Below are 25,189 nucleotides of genomic sequence, written 5' to 3' on the forward strand. Positions count from 1 at the left end.
TATATATATTTTAAGTGTCGTTTTGCTCTCAGCTGACCTCTGATAAATTTTTGCCGCTCGAGGGGCCTCCAGGGGTTAAGTCTCCTGTGCCCGAGGAGGATATTACCAATGCTCTCAGATGTAAAAGTTTGTGATAACGCTGGAGGCTTGCTCCCGGGGTGGAATTCCACTGTGATTATTACAACAAAGATAAGTGAGTGTCTGGAGAGGAAACGGAGATTCAAGAGAGGGCAATAATTCAGAGAAACAAACTTTTCCCAGGGGCAAGGTCAGAAACCAAGAACCTGCATGTTTTCTCCGGGCCCACCTGTGCTGTACAAATACTTATATACTACTCAAGTGGATTTTTCAGATAATTGTACTTTTATATTATTTATTTTTAGGATTACTTTTTTTTTTTTTTTTTTGTCTCACAAGATTCGAAAAGATTGTCATTCTTGGCCTGTTGCTGTTTTCAACTTCCATGAATGACTACAGGACATAAAAGAAAGATGTAAACGACGAGGGGTATAATTTACCACGGTTGTGCTCCTCATGGATTGACTGATTGAGAAGTTGGGGTCAGACAAAAAAAAAAAAAAAAGATAGGGACAACGGTGACATGGAGGAACGTGAATCAGGGACTAATGGCGACGGCGCAATGCATTCAAAGAAACAAGATATTTGCCATCCAATGCTTGATTGAAGATAATACACATCATGTGACAGCCCTCAAAAAAACAAAAAACAAACCAAAAAACAACTGCTTTCTGGGGTTAAAAAAAAAAGTCTGATCTGGAAAAAACAAAGTTAATGTTTATTTTTTTTGTTTTTTTTGTTTTCATTCTACTTTTGTATGTTCAGTATGTACATTTGAGTGTTTTTTTTTTTTACTTCATTTTTTTACTACATACATCACATGACCAAAAGCAGAAAATAGGTGAGCTGTGATTGGTCACTGTGATGTCATTTTCAGTTGACAGCAAGGGACAAAATGGCCGCCCCCTGGGATGGATAAAAACTTTTGGATTTTGCGGCATAATTCATATCCGACAAATGCAATATTAATCAGAATGCCATGTTTAAATGGGGGGGGGGGGAGATAAAACATATTATAATAAAGCACAATTTTTGACTTGACTTCCCTTTTAAACATTTAAAGCCATAAAGGGGACATTTTACCAATTTTACCATCACTAATTGAACAGTATGGTGCAAGAGCAACTCGTGATTCTGTTTAAAATGTATTTCAAAGTTTCTGGCACCAGACGAAAGAACACACAAAAGGAGGAGACAACGTCACATAAAAGCAAGCCTGTGTAAAAGTGCATTTTAAAAAGTGATTTAGAGCCAGGTACCAAAATTGCATTCAGCTGATCTCCCTTTCAACCAGTCCATAAAAGCAATGGTTTGTTTGATTTTTCTTTGGCCAATTGTTTGCTTTCACAGGGCTATCGATGATATTTCAAAGAGGTTAATGGTGATAAAAATAAAGAGAACTAAAGAAGCAGCCGGCGTATGATTCTCGAGAATCATACGCATTTTCCTACTGGCACCTACGGGTTGCAAAAAAAAAAAAGTACTTTCATTCTGATACATAAGGTCCAATGTGACAAATTTAAACCTAAAAAAAAACCCCACAATTCTCGTGACTCATTGTGAATCACAGAGCATCGTGGGTGGCGTCATTCGATGTCTGTTATCATATCATCGATTTTGCTACCGTGTCCGCTTGATCTAAAAGGAGATCCGAGTTGTCGTCTTAGGCTGGATACACACGTAATGGCGATGGGGCTCATCTAGTAGTTTATCTCCACCTTCCTCTCACATCCTAGAAACTTGCGTCTTAGTTTAATTGAAGGCTCACAATTGTCTATAGGTGTGAACATGAGAAGCGTTATAAATTTGAAGTTGCAAGTTCAATGATCAAGAACAAAACCAAACTTTCCCGGACGACAACAAAGAAACCGTCCGCGCACTCGTTGCCCGGGCTCCATGGTAACTGCATTGTTTGCAAATGGCTACAAAATCTCATCCAAGAAGTGCCTTGAGTTTGGCGAGGCTGGTTGTTAAAACGGCAGGAGGGCTTTTTAAAACAGACAAAAAGATCCAAATCCTGCATGAGTTAGGGAATGTTTGAGGCTAATATAACCAACGCGGGGGGGCCCTCGGGTCAAGAGTCAGTCAGCGATCTACGGTTAACACATCCATAATTTTGAAAAGGGAGGACAGAAGACTTGAGAGGAGGAGGTAAAAGTGAAGAAGTTGAAGAGGGACGCTCTCGGGGCGAAGGAAGCATCGACCCACACCTACAATGCTGCCATTTCTTCCCTCCTTGAGATTTAACAATCATGTATTTGGCTACATTAAGTCATCCCACCAACACGACCTGATCTTGCTCTTGTGTGTGTCCAGAAACAAGAAGAAACCAAGACACAAGTGAGGAAGAGAAGTGAAGCACCATAAAGTTATGACTATCAAGCACACTGGTTTATAAACTGCACATGCGGCACATTTTGTGCCACCATCTCTGGTTTGCACACATTAGCCTGACGGTGGCAACAGCGTAACATAGTTCAAGTTGACTGACGTCAAGAAAAAGCAGACAGCCAGCCAACCAAACTCTGGCTGGTCCAATTGTTCTCACAGAGAAGAGAGAATGTACAAGATGCGTCCAAAAAAAAAGAACGGTCACATAGGATATATTTGAAATTCAAATGGCACATTTTCCCTTGGCAGCCCGGTAGGGCCAGCGGTTTGCACGTCGACCTCACAGTGCAGAGGTCGTGGGTTCGATCCCGCCTCCAGCCTTCCAGTGTGGAGTTTGCATGTTCTCCCCGTGCCTGCGTGGGTTTTCTCCGGGTACTCCGGTTTCCACCCACATGCATGACAGGCTGATTGAATACTTCAAATTGTCCCTAGGAGTGAGTGTAAGCGCGGATGGTTGTTCGTCTCTGTGTGCCCTGCGATTGGCTGGCAACCAGTTCAGGGTTGTCCTTGGCCTACTGCCCGAAGATAGCTGGGATAGGCTCCAGCACGCCCCGTGACCCTTGTGAGGTTAAAGCGGATCAGAAAATGGATGGATGGACTTTCCAGGGCTCATTCCTCAACGAACACTACACTATTTGATGATCATTTGTGCAAGAGCCAATCAGCCGGGGTGTGGTTAGGAGTGGGGGTGTCGAGGGGTGTTTTTTTTTTTTTTTTTTTGGCTTAATGTCCAGAGAAGTAGAACAACCACAACAGATATTGTTAACTTCTCTTCTTCATAGCTTTTGGCTACTTTTATCAAGAGCCAAGGGTGCGGAGGACAGCTGAATTAAGTTCTGCAAGACATCGCTTCAAATCAAAAGCAGGCAGGAAATGTTTGGGATTTTCCTCGTCATAACGTCGGGATGAGATGAGTGGTCACAAATGTGGCAGGATTAAAAGATCTGGGAGGAAATTGCATGTGATAGAAGAAAATGTACAAAGAGATGGACAACATCACAAGTGCGGCAAGGAGACAATGGAGGCATTGTGTTGCACGGTCATTCAATCCACAACCACGCATTCAGGAGAGGTGATAGCGAGTGATCACGCATGATGTCACTGGGCTTGTGCAACAGAGAAGAATTTAAGATGGGCAGATCTTTTAGTCAGATTGAAACCACTTTAAAGAACTCTCTAAAGGGCACCGTCAAACCCACATTCATGAAATGCTGGACCATCCCTCCGGCGTGTGTTTGATCCATCAACCTGATCCAAAAGTCAATTTGGAGGCAGTACGATCAATTTGACTTTGGAATGATTCACAATTATAATCATTGAATGACTCAAATGACTCACTCTAAGAAGACATCTCCACAAAATGACAGAAAGGGAGATATTTTTCCGAGCTGAAGGTCTGACCCGAAGGAAACGGCACACGCGAGCAAAGGTTACGGTTAACGTTCAGTTGGAGTTGCTGCTAGCGTTGAGGTTCGGGATGGGGCGGATTAGGGTCAGGATGCAAGTGAGCTAGATGATTTCATCAAGATACAGGAATATTCTAATTGTAACATCAACGTCGTTCTTTTTACCAAAGCAGCTAACATGGCGCAACCATCCTAGTCATCCCCTCCTGATGGCTGTCAATCGTAAATCAACCATTGCTGCCGTTAGAAATTAGTGCGGAACTTCCACCGACACAGAAAACCATCTGCTTTCTGCTGCGGAAGTTTGGTCGGGCACCAAACGAGTTAGGCGTTTTTTTTTTTTGGCATGTTTGTGGCAAGTTCAAGGTAAGTGTAGAAGATTGTGTTGAGAGACAGTAAGGTGCAAAATGTAAATTCTTTTTCCGAGCTATTGATTAGATATGGACTCTGGTTAGCAGTTAGGGTTCGATTTTATCCCCACATTACTGCATTAATATAATTGTTGTTGGTGCCGATTTTTGAAGACGAATATAGACAATGCTTTAAAATGAGTTGACATACAACATAGTATGAAACAAAGCGGCATATATTCGATATCCGTTGGTCCGGCTAGAAGGAAACAGCTAACACTTGCCAGTTGTCTTTTGTATGCTAATTTTTACCATGTATATGGCTTCATCATATGAAATTGTACACTACATGTCAATGTAATGTAGAAACCACAGGTTTATACTTTTCATACGCCCTTTCAAGGTTACAATCGTCACGTTAGCAACTTCTGACTTAATTGTGCAACTTGAATCTGAGTATTGAAAGAGCAGATTGAATTCCACTTTGAATCAACGACAATTTGGGCTCATTTTTGGGCCCTTTAAATGCACCGTCTCGCCTATGTACAATTATATTCTTGTCTACCGAGTATACCGGTGCAGCGTTTTGCCCATTTCAGCAACAATCATAACACATGTTGCCTTACTTTAATGACTACGGTACGAGCAAAAGTGTGACTGGCATGCACAAAGCACATACGTGTGGCCGCATCTGGCTTCAATTAAAACACTATTACTGTCAAAACTAATCAACCATCCTCAGCAGCATTACCAATGCCGCCTACGTTTATGCGCGCCGTTGTGCCATTGCGCACTAAATGTGTCATTAAAGTCCCGCAGGTGCTATTATCAAATATTCTTTTTGACCATATTGATTCAGTGCAGTATTTGAAATGCAATCGTTTGTCACGGATTGCCTCTATTTAGAGTCAAAGTTGGTCATGTATGTTGTAAATCTCTCTGCCAGACTCTGCGTACACGGTGTCGTGGTGGCTCGTGCCGGTCGGAACCGCAGAAAGTGTCAAGATCAGCATAATTCAGGTAGCAGAATCATCTACGCTCCATTCGGCAAAAATTGGCATAAATCAGCCATGCTCACTCGGCTGTTTGAATGACAAGCAAAGAGATGTCACCACTCTGTATTGAATATAAAATACATCTGGCATTATCTGCTGGATCTGGGAGGGCATTGTGCCCACATGGAATGCATTCGAGTCATTATTAAGATAGTCATAAATTTAGGGTGACTTTACACTACAATTACAAAAACACAGTAAAAAAAAAAAGTTTCATATCGTGGCCACAACAGTGGCCAGCTATTCAAAAGCTGTTTTCTTGTAATGTGCGTGTGTGTAAATCGTTTTGTGAGTCATGGTGATTTCTTTTAGCTTTGAATAAGTCGTCGCTAAGAACGGATGGACCATTTTACCATACGTGGTTACAATTGTTATCTTTGAATGTGATGAGATTGCCAGCAGTCCAGACCTGTCGCTCACTGAAAATGGCTGGCACGTTATCAAGCGCAAAATAGGTCAATGGAGAACCCGGACTGTTAAACAAAATAAGTTGGTCATCCAGCATGAATAGGAAAGATTTCAATTCACAGAGCCTCATTAGTTGGTACACTCAGTTCCCAAACAACTCTTGAGTATCATTAAAAGGAAATAAGATGTAACACATCAGTAAACATGGCCTGCTGCCCCGGCTCATTTCGAATGTGTTGCAAGTCACGCTAGTTTGAACATTAAATGTCTTGTCCTTGTAGTATATTCAAGTGGGTATAGCCTGAAAAGAATTTGCAAAGTGTTCTGTTTTGATTTAGGGTTTTAAACAGTCGCCAAACTTCATTCGATTTGGGGTTTGTTGAAGAACATGGATTTTGAATAAATGAGCATTATAGTGACTGATGTACAACTCGGACATAAAGACTTATGCATATATAGTAGAAAACTGCTTTTTCAATACAGGTTACAGGAGTTTTTTTTAATCGATACAGTTATGGGTGAAGAGGCCTTCTGAAGTTTTCTTTTCAATGTAATATTTTTTTCCTTCTAATTAAAGCACTTAAAAAAAATTCCCGCGGCATTTTGATGAGAAAAGGTCCATGTCAAAGTTAATTCGTCAAAGTGGAAAAAACATCCACTACAATAACTTTTTACATCGATTTTTAGCCGTGACTCATGCAAAGCTACTCGAGCACAGCCAAAGATTTATTATCAAAATAAATGTACAGCTTTAGAATTAGCATAATTGCCCCAATGTCAAGATGCTTGTGTCTCAGCACAGTCAAGCAGCTGTTTTTCTTAATTTTGCTGGCTGGGCCCCACGTCAGCTTGCTCTTAATCATAAACATACGCACAAGCTGTTTTTTTTTTCTTCTTGTAATCTTCTTGGAAAGAGTTTCAAAGAAGCATGTCCTGATACATACTCATCTTCCTCAAAATGATGGAAATAAATTAGCTGGTGAAATACACAAAGCAATATCCTGTTCGGAAACAAATCCTAATGCTGGGCTTTTCCAGATAATCCATCTTAAATGTCACAGCGAGATACTGCGGTAATATAAATAAGGGCAGTCGTCTGCATTTCGAAAGCAAACCAGCCCCCCACACCCCCCAAAAAAAAACTTTTGTGACGTTGGAAACGCCGCGCTGTCTGGCATCAAGAGCGGGTTTCCCCTCATTTGTGAGCCACCTGCGTCCGTGGTGTGTCATCACATCTGCGGGCCAAGGAGAAGGTGGGAGCCTGGTTGACGCCCGTGTGCAGAATCAGTGTGACTCACGAGTCATTGTGGAGGCTTCTCACCAAACCCCACCAAGGCTTGGTCTGCTGTAGGAGGGAACCTGATGATCGGGAGTTCCCAATTTGGGGGAATCGAATGTAGACTAGTCGGGGTGGTCTCTTCGTGAAGAAAGTTTTGGAAAGCTTTCTGAAAAAAAAAAAAAAAATCAGTTCACCACAAATGGTCCGAACCATTTTTGGGTCGACATTAAAGGGGAACTTTTGGGACTTTTTCCACATGTCAACTGAAAATGGACAAATACGCTGTCATTTTGGGTCGTCTCGGACCCTGAAAACCAAGCGCGGCACTGACAATGTGGGGCATGCAGTTTTGACTTTGTCTTTCAAATGTACCGCAAAGTAGTTTCATATTGGCAAAATGGAGAGAAAAATAAAACCGACGGATATCCCCATTAACTTTCATTTTTGACGCTAACAATTTAATGAACAAAATAGCCCAGTTAAAACAGTTGGGCAATTTCACGCTTCCGGAACTGCGCTCTAATGTGACGGCAACAGGTTGTCTGTCGCTGAATCACAAAAAAATAAATAAATAAAATTGGCTGCAAATTCTGACATCAACTGTTTCCATTGGCCACCCACACAGACGTGCAGTCTGAGAGAGCGCTTCTAAATGACACATCAGGCAGCGGCAATATTCATATCTGACGCCGCATTGCAACAAACTAATCATATTTCCCCACATCAAGTCATACGCGAGTCTCCGTTATGCTCTTTGCCGATCAAACGTGCAAACAAATGCGGCACGGCGCTGAGGCCGGCTGCGTCTGCGAGGCATTACTGACCACAAGAAGCTCATCTGGGGAGCAGTTTCGTGGTCCAAAGGGAACCGAGTGTCCTCTAAGCATCTCATCTGCTGTGCTCGTCCATCAACTCTCATGTGCTTATCACCGCCGTAACATCGGCGCGTTTGACCGGCAGGGTTTCATCTGTATGTTGTTTTCGGTGTCAGAGTGGCTTTGAAGCCGATCCATGGTCTTTGTAGGCTTCTACAAGGGGGCTACGAGGGGGACACTTTCACTTCATGTCAGCTGCTTGCAATGAAGATAGGGCTACATGCATCTGGACTAGAGCTGAACTTCAAAATGCGCAACTGCAGCGGAGCTTTTTCTATGCATAATTCACCAACCACGATATTAGGTACACGTGCACGCTGGGGAACAGGGGCTGTTTCGAATTTGGACTCTCACACGGCATCAGAATTGAAGCTGCTTTGATTGTTTTGTCTCCGAACGTAGCCAGATAAGGTAACCGGAAATCACCCTATACACTAGTCACTGGTGATGCCAGTAATGTGTTACTTGTGTTCCTCGAATGGAACAAAACTAATAATTAAATAATTCAACACAGGACACCCCGTATCATAAATAAAGACACAGAGCAACCGTATATTACAGAACACCTGAGAAACAGTTTCAAGCTTGAAGTGAAGCATTCTGGGACTTTATAACGTCTGGGAGCATCATGTTACATTTTGGCCACGTGAAAAATAATGCAGGAAAGTGAGAGAGAGAGAGAGAGAGAGAGAGAGAGAGAGAGAGAGAGATTCACATTTTCAAGCTGGAATTCCAGGCACGCTTTTGAGTTTATGTCAGCTAAAGAAAATATTCAGATATGTTTCACACGCTGCGCTGTTGATAAAGTGTTATTTAGCTTCAAAAACGGCTCAAGTGTCAATTGAAAAAAAATAAAATAACACTCTATGGATGACCGCATATTCAAGCTTAGACAGAAAGACCCAACAGGCTATGTTGCTAGTGTTAATGCTATGCTAGCTCCAGCTGGGAAGGCCAATATACAAATTACAATTCATGGGCATTCTTTTTTTTTTTCCTAACAATTTTAACCACAACTACTTACTGATTAGTAAAATTTTATTTACTATTTTTATCAGTTTCAAGTGATTTCAGTGACCGCTGTGAGTTTTTCACAAGGGATTAAAAAAAGAAAAAAGAAAAAAAAAACTCAACCAGCCAGTCACCAAACCTTCCCACAAACCATTTATGTATAATGTCTCTTATTTATTTATTTTTGTAAAGTCTTCGCACAATTTGGAGGCATCTATTGAAGGCTGGCTGGGCTGGGATGAAACCAGAACACCGGGAAAGCCTTCTGACCTCAAAAGCCATCCGTCAAAGGCTCCAATTCAAAGTGTCAACGTCCATTGTGGAATACAATAGAGGAGCGCCTCCACCGGGGAGTGGGAGGAAGTATTGGACGTGTTTGATGTAACTGTAGATGCGCCGAGGTGATACTCTATTTTTTTTTTTTTTTAAGTCACCTTTGTCGCCCACACCAGACACTTGCTTCCTTTCCAGAGAGGGAAAAAAAGAAGAGCAGCCAATAGCATTTGATCTCTTAATATACGCCTTTAACGTGAGTTGCACCTGCACAATCGAATGCGATTCAATACAAGGTGGTCGGGGTGAGTCAAAAAAATCAGAAAGCTGGAGTGGAAATTTACCAGGCTGCCATAGGCGATCAGATATCTTTGTCTAGACATGGTGAAGCAGCATGTGGTTCAAGATTACTTTGGCGCTTTCTGCTCCAAGTAACTGTCAAAGAAAGATGAACTTTCATGAAAAAGAAACCTATAATAGTGTGACTTTTCATTTTGGAAAAAAAAGTGATTCATTGGACAAGACAATCTGACTTTGTTCTTTCTGATGTCGCAACTTTTTGTCAAATGAATCCGATAACATTGCCTGCCATTCTACTTATTTTAATTTATCTGAGTATTCAATCTTTTTCAGAAATATTTTATTCTTGTATTATATAGATAAACTAGTGCTAGTCACGTATTTCAATGTTACATTTCCCCCCTAATTTCTTGACTTTTTAAAAAATGTTGAACAATTACATTTTACTCTTGCAACACCGTTACTGAAAGCTACTGTCAGTTTACGATCACAAAGTAGCTCAATATTTTCACTCAAGTGTCTCAGCAGCTGCCTCGTTCCTGAGAAAACCTCATCTACGCTACTCCGTGCGTCTGCTCTGTGCAATTTCTCCCCTCAAACCCAAATTTAAAAACTCTTGAATTGAACAAAGCCAAAGATGGTTCAAATATTAACCGTAGCACCTGTTTTATGCATTTCTAGTAGCTTTGCCGACAGACATCCTCCAAAACGCCACTTAAAATACAATTCATTAAGAGGAACAAAATTATCCTTACTCACACAAAACCCCTTTTACAGCAGGAGCTTAACCCTGATTTTCCATTTCCTGCGCAGCACTAAATATTAGAGGGTCAAGGACTCAGTTAAAATACACAGTGTATTAATTTTTTTTTTTTTTAATAGTTTGTTCCCAGCGGGGCTGCTGGTGCCGGCGTGGCTCCAGACAGCAAAGCGCACACACACGCGCACACGCGGATCACTTTCAGCCATTGTGTGTCCGCATGTGTGCATGCGCGCGCGTGCGTATGGGGGGCGGAGGAAGATCGCTCATTAATGCTATAAAGAGACGATCACCAAGCATGCCTTTACACTCACTCAGTCCACAACACAGAGGGTGGGAGGACCACCCGACCAACCTCGCTTGAACCCCATATAGATTTTTCCTCATTTTGACTCGACTTCCTTTTTGCAGAAAAGCCACTCAAGGGGTGGTCTTGAATTTCGCAGGGCGACCTCGTGGAAGAAAAAGCGAAACATCGGCTCCAAGCTCGGCCGCGCACATCCACCCGCTTGATTTTCTTCTGCTTATGCGCGTGCAAGGATGACGCTGCTGGTGCGCCCTTGGAATAAACGCTGGCTCCTGCTGCTCCTCTTCGCCACGGCCGCGAGATGCCAAGCGCCGGAAGGTCGCCCCAAGCCCAATGACATCAGGCCGGTTCTCGCGGGTGCCGCGGCTGCCGAAGATGGAGCGCCCGCGACCGCCGTCAACCGCTCAGCTGCCGCGCACGCAGGCAGCGTCAAGAAGTTCAACATCTTTGCGCAGGTAAGTTTGCACCTTCACTTTGACTGCACGTGTTCAAATTGGGGGACGCTATTTCTTAAGACATCGATAGGTATGCATATCGCGATAGTATGACTCGAAAAGGCAGCATTTGTGACGCGGGGTGTCATAGGATGATGCGGGTGGACCTGATATTAGCAAACGCCAACAGGTACGAGGGGAAAATGATGTTCGGTGGGATACGTGGTGGTGCTCCGCATCCCCGCGTTTGGTATTAATCTTGTATTGGATCGTGCACACTTGTCCAACCTATTTTGCATCAATTAAACAGTTTTTAGATTAACATTTTTTTGGGGTGTGTATTTACTTTGCGCATGGCTATCGAGAAGTTCCAACTTAATGCAATATAGCCCCCCCCCCATCCTTTTTTTTATAACTATTAAGATTACGATCCACCCACCCCTTTGAAAAATGGAACGACTCTTCTTAAAATGACAATTTGGCTTTTTATCTAAAACAGAATTGAACTTCAGTGTCGTGAAATTGCATTTTCCCTCCCCCAACATATTCAACTACTTTCACAAGATTGACTCCGCAAAAAAATACAATTTATATTTTATTTTTTTCCCTTAAATCTCGTTAGATTACTACTCTTTCTGTTGAAGGAACTCTTATGATAATATTTCCTTTCAATATTACAAGGCTTCAGATTATTATTTATTTATTTATTTTTTGCTAGGAGAACCCTGGACCCTTACCTGAAATTTTAGGGTTGCAAGTCAACAATGTAGTGGCGCACATTTAACACAAACGGACTTGAATATCAAAATCAAAGTACAATCAGCAAATGCATTGCTCGCACATGCGCGAGTCGATGAAAAATGTAGTTGTGCTGTCTCAAATTTTAGGAGTAAAAATTATGCAGCCCCGTATGACTGCTACATTTTTTCCTAAAATAGAACTGGGCTTGTAATGTCATGATGTGGAACGTTTTATGCAAATGATAACCTTTGTGTTGAAAAACTTTATTCTCCATCATTTTCTTGAATATGACAAAGACAACGTTTGTGGTGCTTCCCGAATAAATAACACTGCCAAGCCACTTACAAACCTGGGGACTGTGACTATCTTTAAAATATAGTTAGCAGGATACCATTTAAAACAAAGATGCTTTATGTACACGCTTATTTGCTATACCCTCACACCCCCCCCCCCTTTCCCCGCACTCTCACTCATAAACCTTTAATTGCCTTTCAGACGTGACGCCACTGCGCACCTCCACAGTAAATCATTAGCGGCAACACAAATGTTGGGAAAAAGACTGACCACTGGGGGGGTCACCAGTGGGCCCCAACATGCTTGTCTGGGCTTTTAGTGTCATTCAAGTGATCCTTGCCAGGATTAGGGGATTCTACCCAAGAGGGAGTTGGGGATCATTTTACAAACAGCCTCATTTGTTACTCGATTCCTGCTCTTTTAATGCTAAAGTGACACACTTGACGAAGAGGACTACGAAAGACATTATGTTAAGTGACGGAAAGTTTAAAAAAAGAAAAAAAAAGAGGCACAAATGACACTTTCCCTCACAAAAAACATTCAATAAACACATCAGTTTATCGTTTAAGTAAAATTTCACATCTACAATGCTTTTTTAGGAAGAGCAGGATGTGGAAAATAAACACTAAAAATCAATTTCGATCCTGGCTAAGCATTAGCATATTAGCATAACCATAAAGTGCTAACCATATTTAATTAAAATGGGCAAAAGAATAATGTAAGTATGTAAATATGTACATATATGATACTAATATAGATGACGTTCAGAAGTCAAACACGATGAGCATAGCGACAAAAAATGTTGAACTTACAGGAAATCACACAGCCGTCATTTTTGGACTCCAGAAGGACCTCCACCTGTCAAATGAGTCGTCCTCACATATGCCTGTCCCATTTGTTACTTCTAAAAAATACTGCCCTCTTGTGGTAATTATTATTATATTTTTTTAACAATCCATTAAGTTAAAATACAACAAACGCTTGGCATACATCACAGGACTTGGGTTCAATAAATGATAACCAGCATGGAGTTGAGCTTTAACGTTGTCCTTTTCATAAGAATTTCTCAGACCACCTTTTTTTTTTTTTTTTTTTTTTTTTTTGGGTTTATTGTCGCTAGGAAAAACTAGCTTTTTCAAAAGAATTCTCGGTGGGGCTTCTGAGTTCCCTTTAGGAAGAGTGAGTGTATATTTCTACACTGGTGTTTTAAAATTCTGATGCCCACCTCCTTACTTACAACAAAGCTTCCAAATAAGTGACTCGGTGTCTTGGAACTAACCCTGAAATGACCAAACGTGCATTTGTTCTTAAAACGTCTTTATTTGCAGTAGTGTGAGTGTGCAAGGTTTGTTTTGCGTGTGCTGTTTTCCCAGCAAACTGAAGACCCCCTTTTTTTTTTTTTTTTTTTGGGCTACAGTTTTTCCTTTTCACTATGGCCCATGTGACATGTTTCAGTGGCAGCTGGCTGCGTGCAAAAACGCTGAGCGTGCTGACATCTTGCCCTGAGCCAGCGATGATGCGAACGCTGAGGCGAAAAACCTCAAGCCAAAGGCAGCCAGACCGCAAATTTGAACGCCTGCTTGCACCTCGGCCACTTTGATAATATGGGAAGCCATACGTGTGAGTGGGCGCACGCGCACGTGTGTGGACCACCAGTCTACAGGCAGTAAAACAAGGCATGTACAAGTTATGCCTGTAATGGCATTCATGGCAGGCTTTTATATGGACACATACACTACAGTAAGTGTGTGTGTGTGTGTGTGTGTGTGTGTGTGTGTGTGTGTGTGTGTGTGTGTGTGTGTGTGTGTGTGTGTGTGTGTGTGTGTGTGTGTGCGCGCGCGTATGCATGCCAGGAGGTTTTCCACACTTGTAAAGCTGCGGCCTCTGCCACATTATGTGGCTTCTACTGTATAACTTTTGACTGGCCCTCTGCATCCAGTAACAGTGAGGCCATTTACAAGCGGAATAAATCAGGCCTTTCACCTGGCGTACGCGCTGTTGCCTTTTATTTAACAGACCTTGAAGGCGTCGGAAATCATCCATGTATCCCGTCCTCATCTGGTTTTTTTAAGTCTGCAATGAAATGAACTTTTTTTTTTTTTTAATTTATTTTTTTGGCGGCGGTAAACTTCAAAGACTGCGTTGGCCCTAAATGAAGTTAAAATACATTTTTATAACCGGCAAAGACAATTTAGCGTTGGACAAAAATGACACACATGTTCTTATGAACATCAAAGACACTTAAGAGTCGTGTGGTGCTCAAGACCGCATTAGCCGAGACTTGCTCGAGATCATAACTCACAGAGACCAAGACAAGACCAAGATCGAGAGAAGCAGAGACCGTGACATGACCAAGACCATAAAAACCAAATTTAAAAATGATGAGAAGGATGAACAGTTCAAGAGCATTCTTCTCTTTAAATGTTCGTTGCTACACATTTTACAGCTCAAAACACGATGCCTGCAACTCTTTCAAAGTGAGAAGGAAAATAAAATGAAGACGATTTAATTGATTTGGCATCCACTCCAGCCAGTCTGTTCAATAAAGCCAATTGCAGGTGGAACTAAAACCTCTTTCCACAAATATCCATCTCGGAAAGACATAATTAAAATTTGCCGGTGAATAGCAGATCAGTGCTGGTTTTGACCGGCCTCGATGGTAAATCCCAATCCTGGCCATACTGGGACTGAGACAAAACCAAGACGGTGGAGACCCAACTCAAGAACCAAGATCGGTCTTGAATGTTACACCACTACTATGTGGTCTTTAATCCTTAATTCGTAATGTGGTTTTATAAAAACTGAAGACCATTAAAAAAACAGAGAAGGCGATTTCATCCGCACTAAACTCAACATACACAATTTTAGTCATCATCATCGAAGGATGAGAGTGAAAGCGTGTTTTCAAGAACAGTGAAGACTGTTTACAGTCTTCCTTGAACCTAATTTAGGCACTTCAGTAATCAGCAACTGTGAGTGTGAATGGTTGTTGGTCGACGTGTGCCCCGCGATTGGCTGGCAACCAGTTCAGGGTGTACCCCGCCTATTGCCCGAAGTCCACTGGGATAGGTTCCAGCACTCCCCCATGAGGATAAGCGGCTCGGATAATGGCTGGATGATGGATGATTACACCGACCCCCTCAAACAGAACCCATCTTTTACTGATGGGTGGCACTTAGTCACGCCGTGAGCCTCGCGTTATTGACTCCGCTTTGAAAAAGAAAAAAAAAAAAGCTCCCCACCCAACCCACTTCTCCCCTTAACTGCCTGTGAAGCGTTCTTAATGACCTGAGAAAGTCAGGCGGAGGTGTGGCGGCTTGTTAGCGCCACAGTCGGCCTCCCGTCCGGTGGCCTTTCCAGTCTGCCGCTCCCTCGGGTGCCGGCGGGGGCCAACAGTGCACTTTATAATCCAGTGTGCCTTATATGTGGATCAATATTCTGGTGGTGAAAGGGCTAAATAAATAAAGCTGTATTGTATTGTATTGTTTTCCCTTTAGCGTAGCTCCATCTAGTGGATGCATAACACAACCGCGGCCACTCCTTTGTCTTCTATTCTTTGCGTCTTGTAATGCGGTGTACCCTATAAACAGTTTTAAAATAGGCCATTCATTGAAGGTGCACCTTATATTCCAAAGCGCCTTATCGTGCGGAAAATACGGTATGTGCACACACAGTCCAGTGTGACACAGAAGGTATAGTAGATGACATATAGGTATGCAGAATTTAAAGATTGATTCGAAAAAACATGCCTCAAGTTGTTTTGTTGCAACCCTTGTGAAATTCTCGAAGCCATGCCCCATCACTCATCCACGTAGTTTGACAACATTCATGAAGTATTTAATAGCTGAATTAAAGGGATTATACCACATGAGAGCGCCTTTGTTCTGGTGACCTTGGAGAGGTTGACTAAGCGCTGTAATTGAGTGCTTGTAAACATGGCAGTTTGTACTCTGCTCCAAACTTATTTCGCATACATTTGCTGCTGACTTCTTTGTGGTCACAACAGTCTTCAGTGACCAGGCTTCTTTCAGAGAAGTATTGCCGCAGTGTGGTGTTCTGTGTTGAGATTATTGGAACACACTACACACAGTATGACCAAAATTGTTAAATGCCTTTTTTTTTTTTTTAATTTATTTTTTTGGCGGCGGTAAACTTCAAAGACTGCGTTGGCCCTAAATGAAGTTAAAATACATTTTTATAACCGGCAAAGACAATTTAGCGTTGGACAAAAATGACACACATGTTCTTATGAACATCAAAGACACTTAAGAGTCGTGTGGTGCTCAAGACCGCATTAGCCGAGACTTGCTCGAGATCATAACTCACAGAGACCAAGACAAGACCAAGATCGAGAGAAGCAGAGACCGTGACATGACCAAGACCATAAAAACCAAATTTAAAAATGATGAGAAGGATGAACAGTTCAAGAGCATTCTTCTCTTTAAATGTTCGTTGCTACACATTTTACAGCTCAAAACACGATGCCTGCAACTCTTTCAAAGTGAGAAGGAAAATAAAATGAAGACGATTTAATTGATTTGGCATCCACTCCAGCCAGTCTGTTCAATAAAGCCAATTGCAGGTGGAACTAAAACCTCTTTCCACAAATATCCATCTCGGAAAGACATAATTAAAATTTGCCGGTGAATAGCAGATCAGTGCTGGTTTTGACCGGCCTCGATGGTAAATCCCAATCCTGGCCATACTGGGACTGAGACAAAACCAAGACGGTGGAGACCCAACTCAAGAACCAAGATCGGTCTTGAATGTTACACCACTACTATGTGGTCTTTAATCCTTAATTCGTAATGTGGTTTTATAAAAACTGAAGACCATTAAAAAAACAGAGAAGGCGATTTCATCCGCACTAAACTCAACATACACAATTTTAGTCATCATCATCGAAGGATGAGAGTGAAAGCGTGTTTTCAAGAACAGTGAAGACTGTTTACAGTCTTCCTTGAACCTAATTTAGGCACTTCAGTAATCAGCAACTGTGAGTGTGAATGGTTGTTGGTCGACGTGTGCCCCGCGATTGGCTGGCAACCAGTTCAGGGTGTACCCCGCCTATTGCCCGAAGTCCACTGGGATAGGTTCCAGCACTCCCCCATGAGGATAAGCGGCTCGGATAATGGCTGGATGATGGATGATTACACCGACCCCCTCAAACAGAACCCATCTTTTACTGATGGGTGGCACTTAGTCACGCCGTGAGCCTCGCGTTATTGACTCCGCTTTGAAAAAGAAAAAAAAAAAAGCTCCCCACCCAACCCACTTCTCCCCTTAACTGCCTGTGAAGCGTTCTTAATGACCTGAGAAAGTCAGGCGGAGGTGTGGCGGCTTGTTAGCGCCACAGTCGGCCTCCCGTCCGGTGGCCTTTCCAGTCTGCCGCTCCCTCGGGTGCCGGCGGGGGCCCCCCAACCCCGGCCCGGACCTATTAGGGGGCCTCCTGCGGCGACCTCATTCGCCGTAATTGGACCTGTTAATGACAGAGGAGCCCCGCAGTGATTTGAAAAACATTGTCTGTCAGCATAACAAGTCAGGATGTCTTGTTTCCTCTAAAAGACGTCGCCCAAAGTTCACAGACGTGCGCGGCCTGATATCGGGCGCCAGAGTTGGCATTTGATGGCCAGGGATTTTGTCAGCACTGATTCATCCTCGGTTTATTTGATACAGTATCTGCTGTCTTTTGTTTTTTGTTTATTTACTTGATGAGGTGCATTTTATTTGACTCCGAGAGGCCTCTGCAACCAATTATTTTGTCATCCACTGGTATAAACCACTTGTGCACAGATAGAGGGATCACTTTTTATCTTTTCCTTTTAATCAAGTCGGATTCCTATTCTGGCGTATGTCGTGTGTCACTTGTTGCTAGGGCAGAATTTAATGTGCCTCACAGACCATATTATTAATCTTGTTTATGTCACACATATGTTGTGAGGCTGACTTTGTGGCGTACGTCACATCATTCCTTCTAAAAGTCAAGTGCGAAACAGGATTGAAGTGGTCTTGCTCTTTTTGCGGCTCATGTCAGTCATTAGTGTACATGTGAACGTCGTATACTGTAGCAGGGGCAGACAGCATTGGGCCCCCTTGACAGCGAGTCAGCAAGGGCATGAAAACGCGTACAGAAAAAATGTCATGCAAATCAGCTTTCAATGTCGATGTACCGCGGCAGGGTTTCTCAAACCTTTTGGATACAGGGACCCCTCACAGAGAAAAAAAAAGTATAGTCACAAGAACAAAGTCATATTTTTGAACGGGGAAAAAAAATTGGCAGCATCAGACACTGTGAAAAGTGACCCCAAATGAATAATAAATATCAGTACCGAGATCAGTACAAAATCCAGCGACGCCCCCATGAACATTCTCCTCCCTCCTAGCAAAGGGAGCTAATCTAAGTTTCGAGACTTGGGCTCATAGTGTGTCGTAGGCTATGACGCAAATCTTCGTCGACAGAAATGTTGACATTTAATATTTATTCTACACATTTTTACAGCATTGGAAAATGTTAAGAATGTTTGTGTCTTGTTTGTCCTCCTACAGAAGCCATGTGAAAATGAAAAAATATATTTCCCTCCCCCATCTTTCTCCATTTTCAAACATTTCTGAAAAAGTTCCAGGGAGCCACTAGGGCGCGCTAAAGAGCCGCATGCGGCTCCAGAGCCGCAGGTTGGTGACCCCCGACCTAGCCCGATTCTACGTGACGCTACCTTGAAAGAGATTTATGAGATTTTTTTTTTTTTTTTTTTTAACCGTCATCGAACCCGGCGACCCACTGAGCTCAGGATTCCCTTTGCAGGGACGACCTGGTCAAGTGGTCAGCAGCCGGTCCAACGAACAGCGACAAGGAAGTGACACTATTTGAGTAAAACACACAAAGTTTGTAGTGCAATCGTAGTTTTCAGTCAGAAGTGAAAGAACGAATGACACGACAACAAACAAAAGTTTCAAAATCGAAAACACACAGGCACGCTGTCGTGGTCTCAAACTGGTAGTCCCTCGGGGACGGGCGAAAAACTCCAAGTGGGTTAAGTTCTGAGGGTTTCAGTTAGTCAGCCGAGTATTCCGTGCCGCGAGGGCGGCAAAAGTTGAAAGGAGGAACAGACAAAAACGAGTGGGGCGCAAAAATGCAAGACATAGCAAATGCTTGAAATTTTTTTTTTTTCACATAAAGAGGAATCGAGCTTAAAAGGGTCTCAGAAACTCGGGTCGGCCAATGTGCATCAGTCTGAGAAGGAAAGTTCAAATTTGAATATCACTCACAATGGTAGGCAAGGCGACTAAAAGTCGGCGACAAATCTCAGTGTCAAATGAAAAAACAGCGTGAAAGGAATGGAGAAAATTTGGGCGACACCCTCAATTAAGTACATCCCCGTCGTCAAGAATGGCCGAGTGTCGCTGTCACAAGTGGTTTTCTGACCTCGAGTGAACCAGGTTGGAGTTCTGAAAAAGAATCCAAGATGGAGATGATTGTGTAAGAGTAAAGGGGGAGAAATAAGAACTATTCTGGTAAGAGCACGCCTTTTGTTCTAAAAGAAAGCAAACAAGAACAACAAAAATAAACCTACAACTTTATTCAAACGGGGTGGATTGTGTAACATGTCACAATCCGACCAGAAGTTTTAATTTAGCCAACGTTAGGGAAGAGGAATTGGTTTAATATGTCTTTGTTTCATGAGCAATTTGTTGAGTTATCTATCATGCATGACTCAATACGATAATTGATTGAAATTAATTTGGTTCCCCCGATTGCACAGTAAGATTACTAAAATGGACCCTTTGTCGGTAATACTTTTAAAAATTGACTGGTCTGCCAACATAGAGCAGGAAAACTGGGACTTTCAGAAGTAGAATGAGCTAACTCAATTTTTGCACTTTTCCCGACTCATCGGTGCAACATCTGGGGCGGCTCCCATTTCCAAGTTGGCCGCGCCCATGAAAGCCAGGCTTCACCGCCCGCAAAAATATCCCAGAAAGCGATGCTCTCCCGTCTTTAAAATGACCAATTCAAAGCAATTTTTGTTACACCTCTATTGCTCGTGCATACCTCGTACGTCTGTATCAGCGAATGTTATTTCATGATATATTGTGAGATTTGATGGGTGTTTGGAATGACTCAACATCTCGAAAAAAACAAATCCTGTATGAGTAATCGTTCCCATATTATCATGATGGAGCCCTCCGGATTTTATTGCCGCTATCAAACTTTAAATCACCCTCCCGCAAATCAATGTCAAAATTCTTTTTTTTTGTTTTGTTTTTTTTTTACTTGATACAAAGTTCCATTGACATGAGCTGTACAGCGGAACAGTGTTTTGCTTGTAAATAAGGGTTCCACAACGCTGCTTTTTTAAGATTGTTGACCCCGCAGGATAAGTCAAAGGGGGTTTGGTGGGGGGGAGAAGTGGAAGGGGGGGGGGTGCTTCCCTCATGGCGCTGCGTCTGTCTCCATCCTTATCGCCTAGGCCGGCATGCCGAGGTTGGCCGCGGAGTAAAATAGTTGTCGGGGGCGACTTCCTGCGCGGGATCATCTAAGGCTTACACTTTTTATTTGTGCAGCAAAAATAAGGGAGCGACAACAGAGACGAGACGCATCCGCATTAAAGCCACACGTCCCTCAGAAGTAGCGAATGAGGCGTTTTAAAATACCGCCAGATAAGGTGAGGTAATCAGATGGAAAGAGGGAGGGGGGAGGACGGGATGGCTTGACTCACCACATTTCAAAGACTTGGACGTGATGGAAGAGGTGAGGCCCATTTTTCTTCCACTGCTGGGACGTGGATGCGAGCCTGAGAGACAGATAAAACGTACAGAGCAGTATGAAGTATTATTAGCAGCTGGGGGGCATCTATTTGTCTTCATATTCATGTCAGAAAGAACTCGGACATTTTTGTAATCACCATGACCATTTGTGATTCTCGAGTAGAAAACCGATTGGAAGTCGCACGGCCATGTGAAAATCAATTAAATAAATTGGCCGCTGCCGAGCGCAAAGGAGAGAGAAAAAAAACCCGCTTAAAATCTCTGACCATCAGAAAGATATTCGTAGCGAATCTGACTTTTTGTGGAACTAGAAAGGAATGCTGGTGTTTCAACGCCTACGGTGAAATGTTTTAACACAGTGCCCTTTTTGGCAGCCATTTTCATATTAGTTTTAAGCCATTCAGTTTTCCTCAGAACGTACGTGAGAATGTTCTTCCTAAAAACATGAGGTATTTTCGTAAATTGGAATGGCTGTGTATTTGTTCCCCCAACCCCCCGACGTATTTAACATGATAGTAGCATGAAATACACTTCTATTTTCCTAGCCAAGCCTTCAGAAGTATCCACCCGATTTTAGCTAGCTGACAAGAACATCATCCGGGTATTCAGAGTGTTCTCAGTTGATTCGTACTTCCAAGTGGAAGAATACTCGGGTGGCGACTGATGATGTTTCATGAGATCACAAGGACGTAAGAACGTCAATTGAGAAACAGATTTATTTTTTGGGGATGAAAATACTTACAATATTAGCCAAGTTAGTCAAAGAAAATTCCAAAAGTCTTTAGTGTAGTTTTGGTCACTTATTTGGGATCATAATAATTCACATTCATTGAATAAGAATTCAAAGTAAATGTCATCGTTTTGAAAAAACATGGTACCACGTTAAGAAAATATAAAGGCAAAAATATGATCGCTCCGTGACTAGTATTAACCTGTACGCTTTTTTAAAAATCTTTCTCTTCTTGAGTAACTGCCAAGGGGGAGCAAGAATAGATCTCAAATAAGACATTTCTCTCTATGTTGAAACACCCCTCAGCCAAAAATGTATGCATGTTCACAACATAACTCGTGAATTGACGTTTGCGCAACTAGCTTTAGCCTGAAGCTAGCAAGCAGCCCATTTGCGCCAGGTGTTGACTTCAAACTGACTATGACATTTCTGACAAACCGATTGTTGGGTAACATGATGTGTCTAGGTTATTGTCACATCCTGGGTTATGTGTTTTATTGTTGTGTGTTGAGATGTTGTGGCAAACATGTCACTCGCGCGGCCATTTTTCATCACAGCCTGTTTTTAGTGCTTATGTGGGAATGTCAGCGACAAGGGCCACTGTTAGATTGTCACTTTGCGTTTTCAGAAACTGTTTGCAGCTCAAAAATGTCGATTGTAAGCAGCCTGTTGTGGTGTCAAGGAAAAAAAAAAACTTATTTGTTATCATGTGGCAGTTGTCGTTCCCAAATTAATTTTATGTCGTGGCCGGGTCTGGATTCGTTTTCACTTGCGCTAAATTGAATTTGAGCCAAATTCCCGGAAAGACTGTGGTTGTTTTAAAATGCTTTGTCTCCTTAGCATTAGCATTTGTCATTTGTTACTGGAGTGGTGAAGACTCCCATCGCTCGTACGATTCAAAATGACACAATTGAATTAATGACATGAAATCCATTTGGACACAATGTGAAATACTCTTCTCATGATGTTAGCGCAATTTAGAGTGTTGTTTGTGCCAAAAGTAAACACAAAGGCATTGAAAAATAAATAAAATACCAAATAAATGAACTCAAGTGGTACAAATGTCCAAATTGATCATCAAATGATTACATAAATAAAATACATTCTAAAATCGAATAGAGAATAATAATATTATATTTATATATAAAATAGATTGTTTTCATCATAAATTCAGGACCAATTTATAATACAGGATGCTTAATGATTTTTAAAAAAAATCATGAACTGCCTTTTTATCATTCATTTTAAATCAAATGTTTACATTTAATATATATTTTCTTCTTTTTTATTTTATAGATGACATGTATTTTATTTATTCAACTGTGTTGTCATGCATACAATGACATTTTACTAATTAATAAGATACAATGGCATTTTAATTATTTAATGATTCATATATTTCATTTGACTTGAATTTATCCATACAATACTATTTGCTGTTAAATAATGACTTGTTCAAATAACAATAACGTTTTTTGTTCAATAAAACATTTTTTAGATGACAGAATGTCATTTTTATTTTCTTCAGCTGCATTTCACTTATTTAATCGTAATGAGTTATGCCATGACATTTTGTTTAATAGCATTCTGAGTGGTGTACTGATGTATCGATTAAAATAAATTCATGTTTTTCATTTGACGGCATTTTTGTGACTTTTTTATTTCTAGTCGTCTAACAACTCATTCATAACTTCTGACTTTTTAATGGCATTTTGAGTCATTTCATGATTTATTTAATGATGCTATTTATAATTTGTCAGTGTTGATAGTTATTTGCGGACTATTTATTCAACGTTTTCATTGGGTGCTTTCAGTTACTTAACGACTCATTGTTGTATTTCATGGCCTTCCTTTTATTTCACGTCGAAACCACCACTGAAAAGTGCCACGAGAAAACATTGCACTCTGATGGGAAACCGTCGAGGGAGTGGTGGTTCAGATTATTTATGTCATTGGTTGAAATGTTTTCTGGTAATTTGGAGGCTGATGTTATACATGAGAAAATAAGCCCCATTATTGTGCTACTCCGAAATACTGAAAAAAAAAAAAAAACCTACGACAAATATTTGGCGCTCTGAGAGTAAACAACAATATGTTTAGCAGTATCGAGGCTAAGCTAGGCTAGCTCCCCTGACCTCAGTGATGGATGAAGGCTCAATTTAATACCTTTTTTTTTCCTCGTATCATTATCTCCATGTGTTTGACGTCCCACATGAACGTAACGACTTCCAGCATAACAGAGAGATTGATTGAAACGTGGTGTCGTGTCGACCCCCCGTTGAAAATTCTTCCATTTTTTCCCATGTTTATTTATCATAAGGATGATCATAATTAGCGTGCGGCGAGCCACACTGGATCACTGCGAGGTCACTGTCCAATGTGTCAGCCAAACATGTTGTTTGAATATCAAAAAATAAAAAATAAAAAAATTTCGTACCCGCGGCTGCTCATATGTTGCATGTCACGTGTTGTTATTTTCTTTGAAACCAAGAGCTAGCTTGCATCGACTTGACTTATGAACAATCAAAACAATGTGCTCCCATGGCTTTGCCAACGTTGATTGACGTTTACTGAGGACTGAAAAAAAAAATACACCCCACTTTTATTTTGTTTTCAGATTGGACGGATCATTTTGTCACGCTTCAATCTGGCGTCTTTTATCCCGGCGCAAGAGCTAGCATTCGCCGCATATTAATCTTGTTGCTAGCTGTCTGTCTATTCAGCTTTATAGGCACCACAAGATAGCAGTCAAGTTATCAACCTTACGGCGATCCATTTTGACAAAGTAAGCAGTACAAAGTCCACATCTGTTTTCAAATGGAGGAAGTAAAAGCAAAAAGCTGTCAGTGAAAGACAAAGTACAAAAAATAGCACGGCATCAAAGTATTTGTTCTTCACATCATCGCAATACATCGACCCAGAATATAAAGATGTTGCAGCTGCGAAAATGCTTGACCGTTCTGATCCGGTGATGGGCGCTACCGTTAGTCATGTCTTGGGCACAGTAATTCACTTCTCCAAATTTGATTTGTGACATGCTTCATGTCCAACTGCTCTCCCTCACCGCCCCGAGTCCCACAGCAACAACCCTTACACGTGTATGGAATTACATCAAGATGCCACATGCAATGAAAGCCTCGAACTCAGAACTCCTTCTAAAGCGGGGCACACTGCGACCCTTGCTATTTTGTGCTTCATGTGTTCAAGCCTCACGATATTGCGGATTTTTTAATGGGATTTTTGCAATCTACAGATGAGTCCAAGCTGAGTTTAGTTCAGTGTGGTACTAAGTTGTGCCGCAACATGCCAGGCAGCACTGACCTCTACTGAATGTAGATGTAGCATAATTAAGAGGGCAGAGAAGGTCCCCTGCTAAGCGATAGTAACCGTCGTTCCCACGGAGCAGAGAATTTATGTCATATGTCGTATGCAGTTTCTATGTGTTGCTTGTGTCAAAGAGGCAGTCGTTTAGAGGTGTGGAATTACTGTAACAGCGATGCTAATCTGTTAGCCCATCTGTGGCATTTATATGTGAGTGTCTAGGGGTGAGCCGTGGCCGACACTGACTCCTGTGTGAGTGTCCTCATTGTGTTTGTATTTTACCGTTCACCTGGTATTAAATAAATATTCGAAAAGTGCATCAGTAAGTGTGATTGTCCTTTCCCGGGAAACTAACGCATGAAACGGCCAATATTGGCTCTGGAAAGATCGCTAAAAATTTACTCCCCGCC

At 41.8% G+C, this 25,189-nt stretch overlaps 1 protein-coding gene and 1 long non-coding RNA gene across 2 annotated transcripts in view; one reads left to right on the top strand and one right to left on the bottom strand.

Moving 5' to 3' along the window:
* The window catches only part of LOC109511084 (uncharacterized), a 39,909-nt gene extending 26,870 nt beyond the window's left edge, over positions 1-13,039 (bottom strand). The window contains exons 1-2 of the long non-coding RNA XR_002167236.1: positions 12,775-13,039; positions 6,987-7,133 (exon numbers count right to left, since the gene is read on the bottom strand). This is a non-coding gene — a long non-coding RNA (uncharacterized LOC109511084). The remainder of the gene's footprint in view (positions 1-6,986; positions 7,134-12,774) is intronic.
* Positions 10,472-25,189, top strand: part of dkk2 (dickkopf WNT signaling pathway inhibitor 2) — a 21,186-nt gene continuing 6,468 nt past the window's right edge. The window contains exon 1 of the mRNA XM_019861831.1: positions 10,472-10,948. Within this exon, the coding sequence (XP_019717390.1) occupies positions 10,727-10,948 (222 nt within the window). The 5' untranslated portion in view covers positions 10,472-10,726. The remainder of the gene's footprint in view (positions 10,949-25,189) is intronic.

This window comes from Hippocampus comes, unplaced genomic scaffold, assembly GCF_001891065.2.
Source record: "Hippocampus comes isolate QL1 unplaced genomic scaffold, H_comes_QL1_v1.1 scaffold7, whole genome shotgun sequence".
Lineage (NCBI taxonomy): Eukaryota > Metazoa > Chordata > Actinopteri > Syngnathiformes > Syngnathidae > Hippocampus > Hippocampus comes.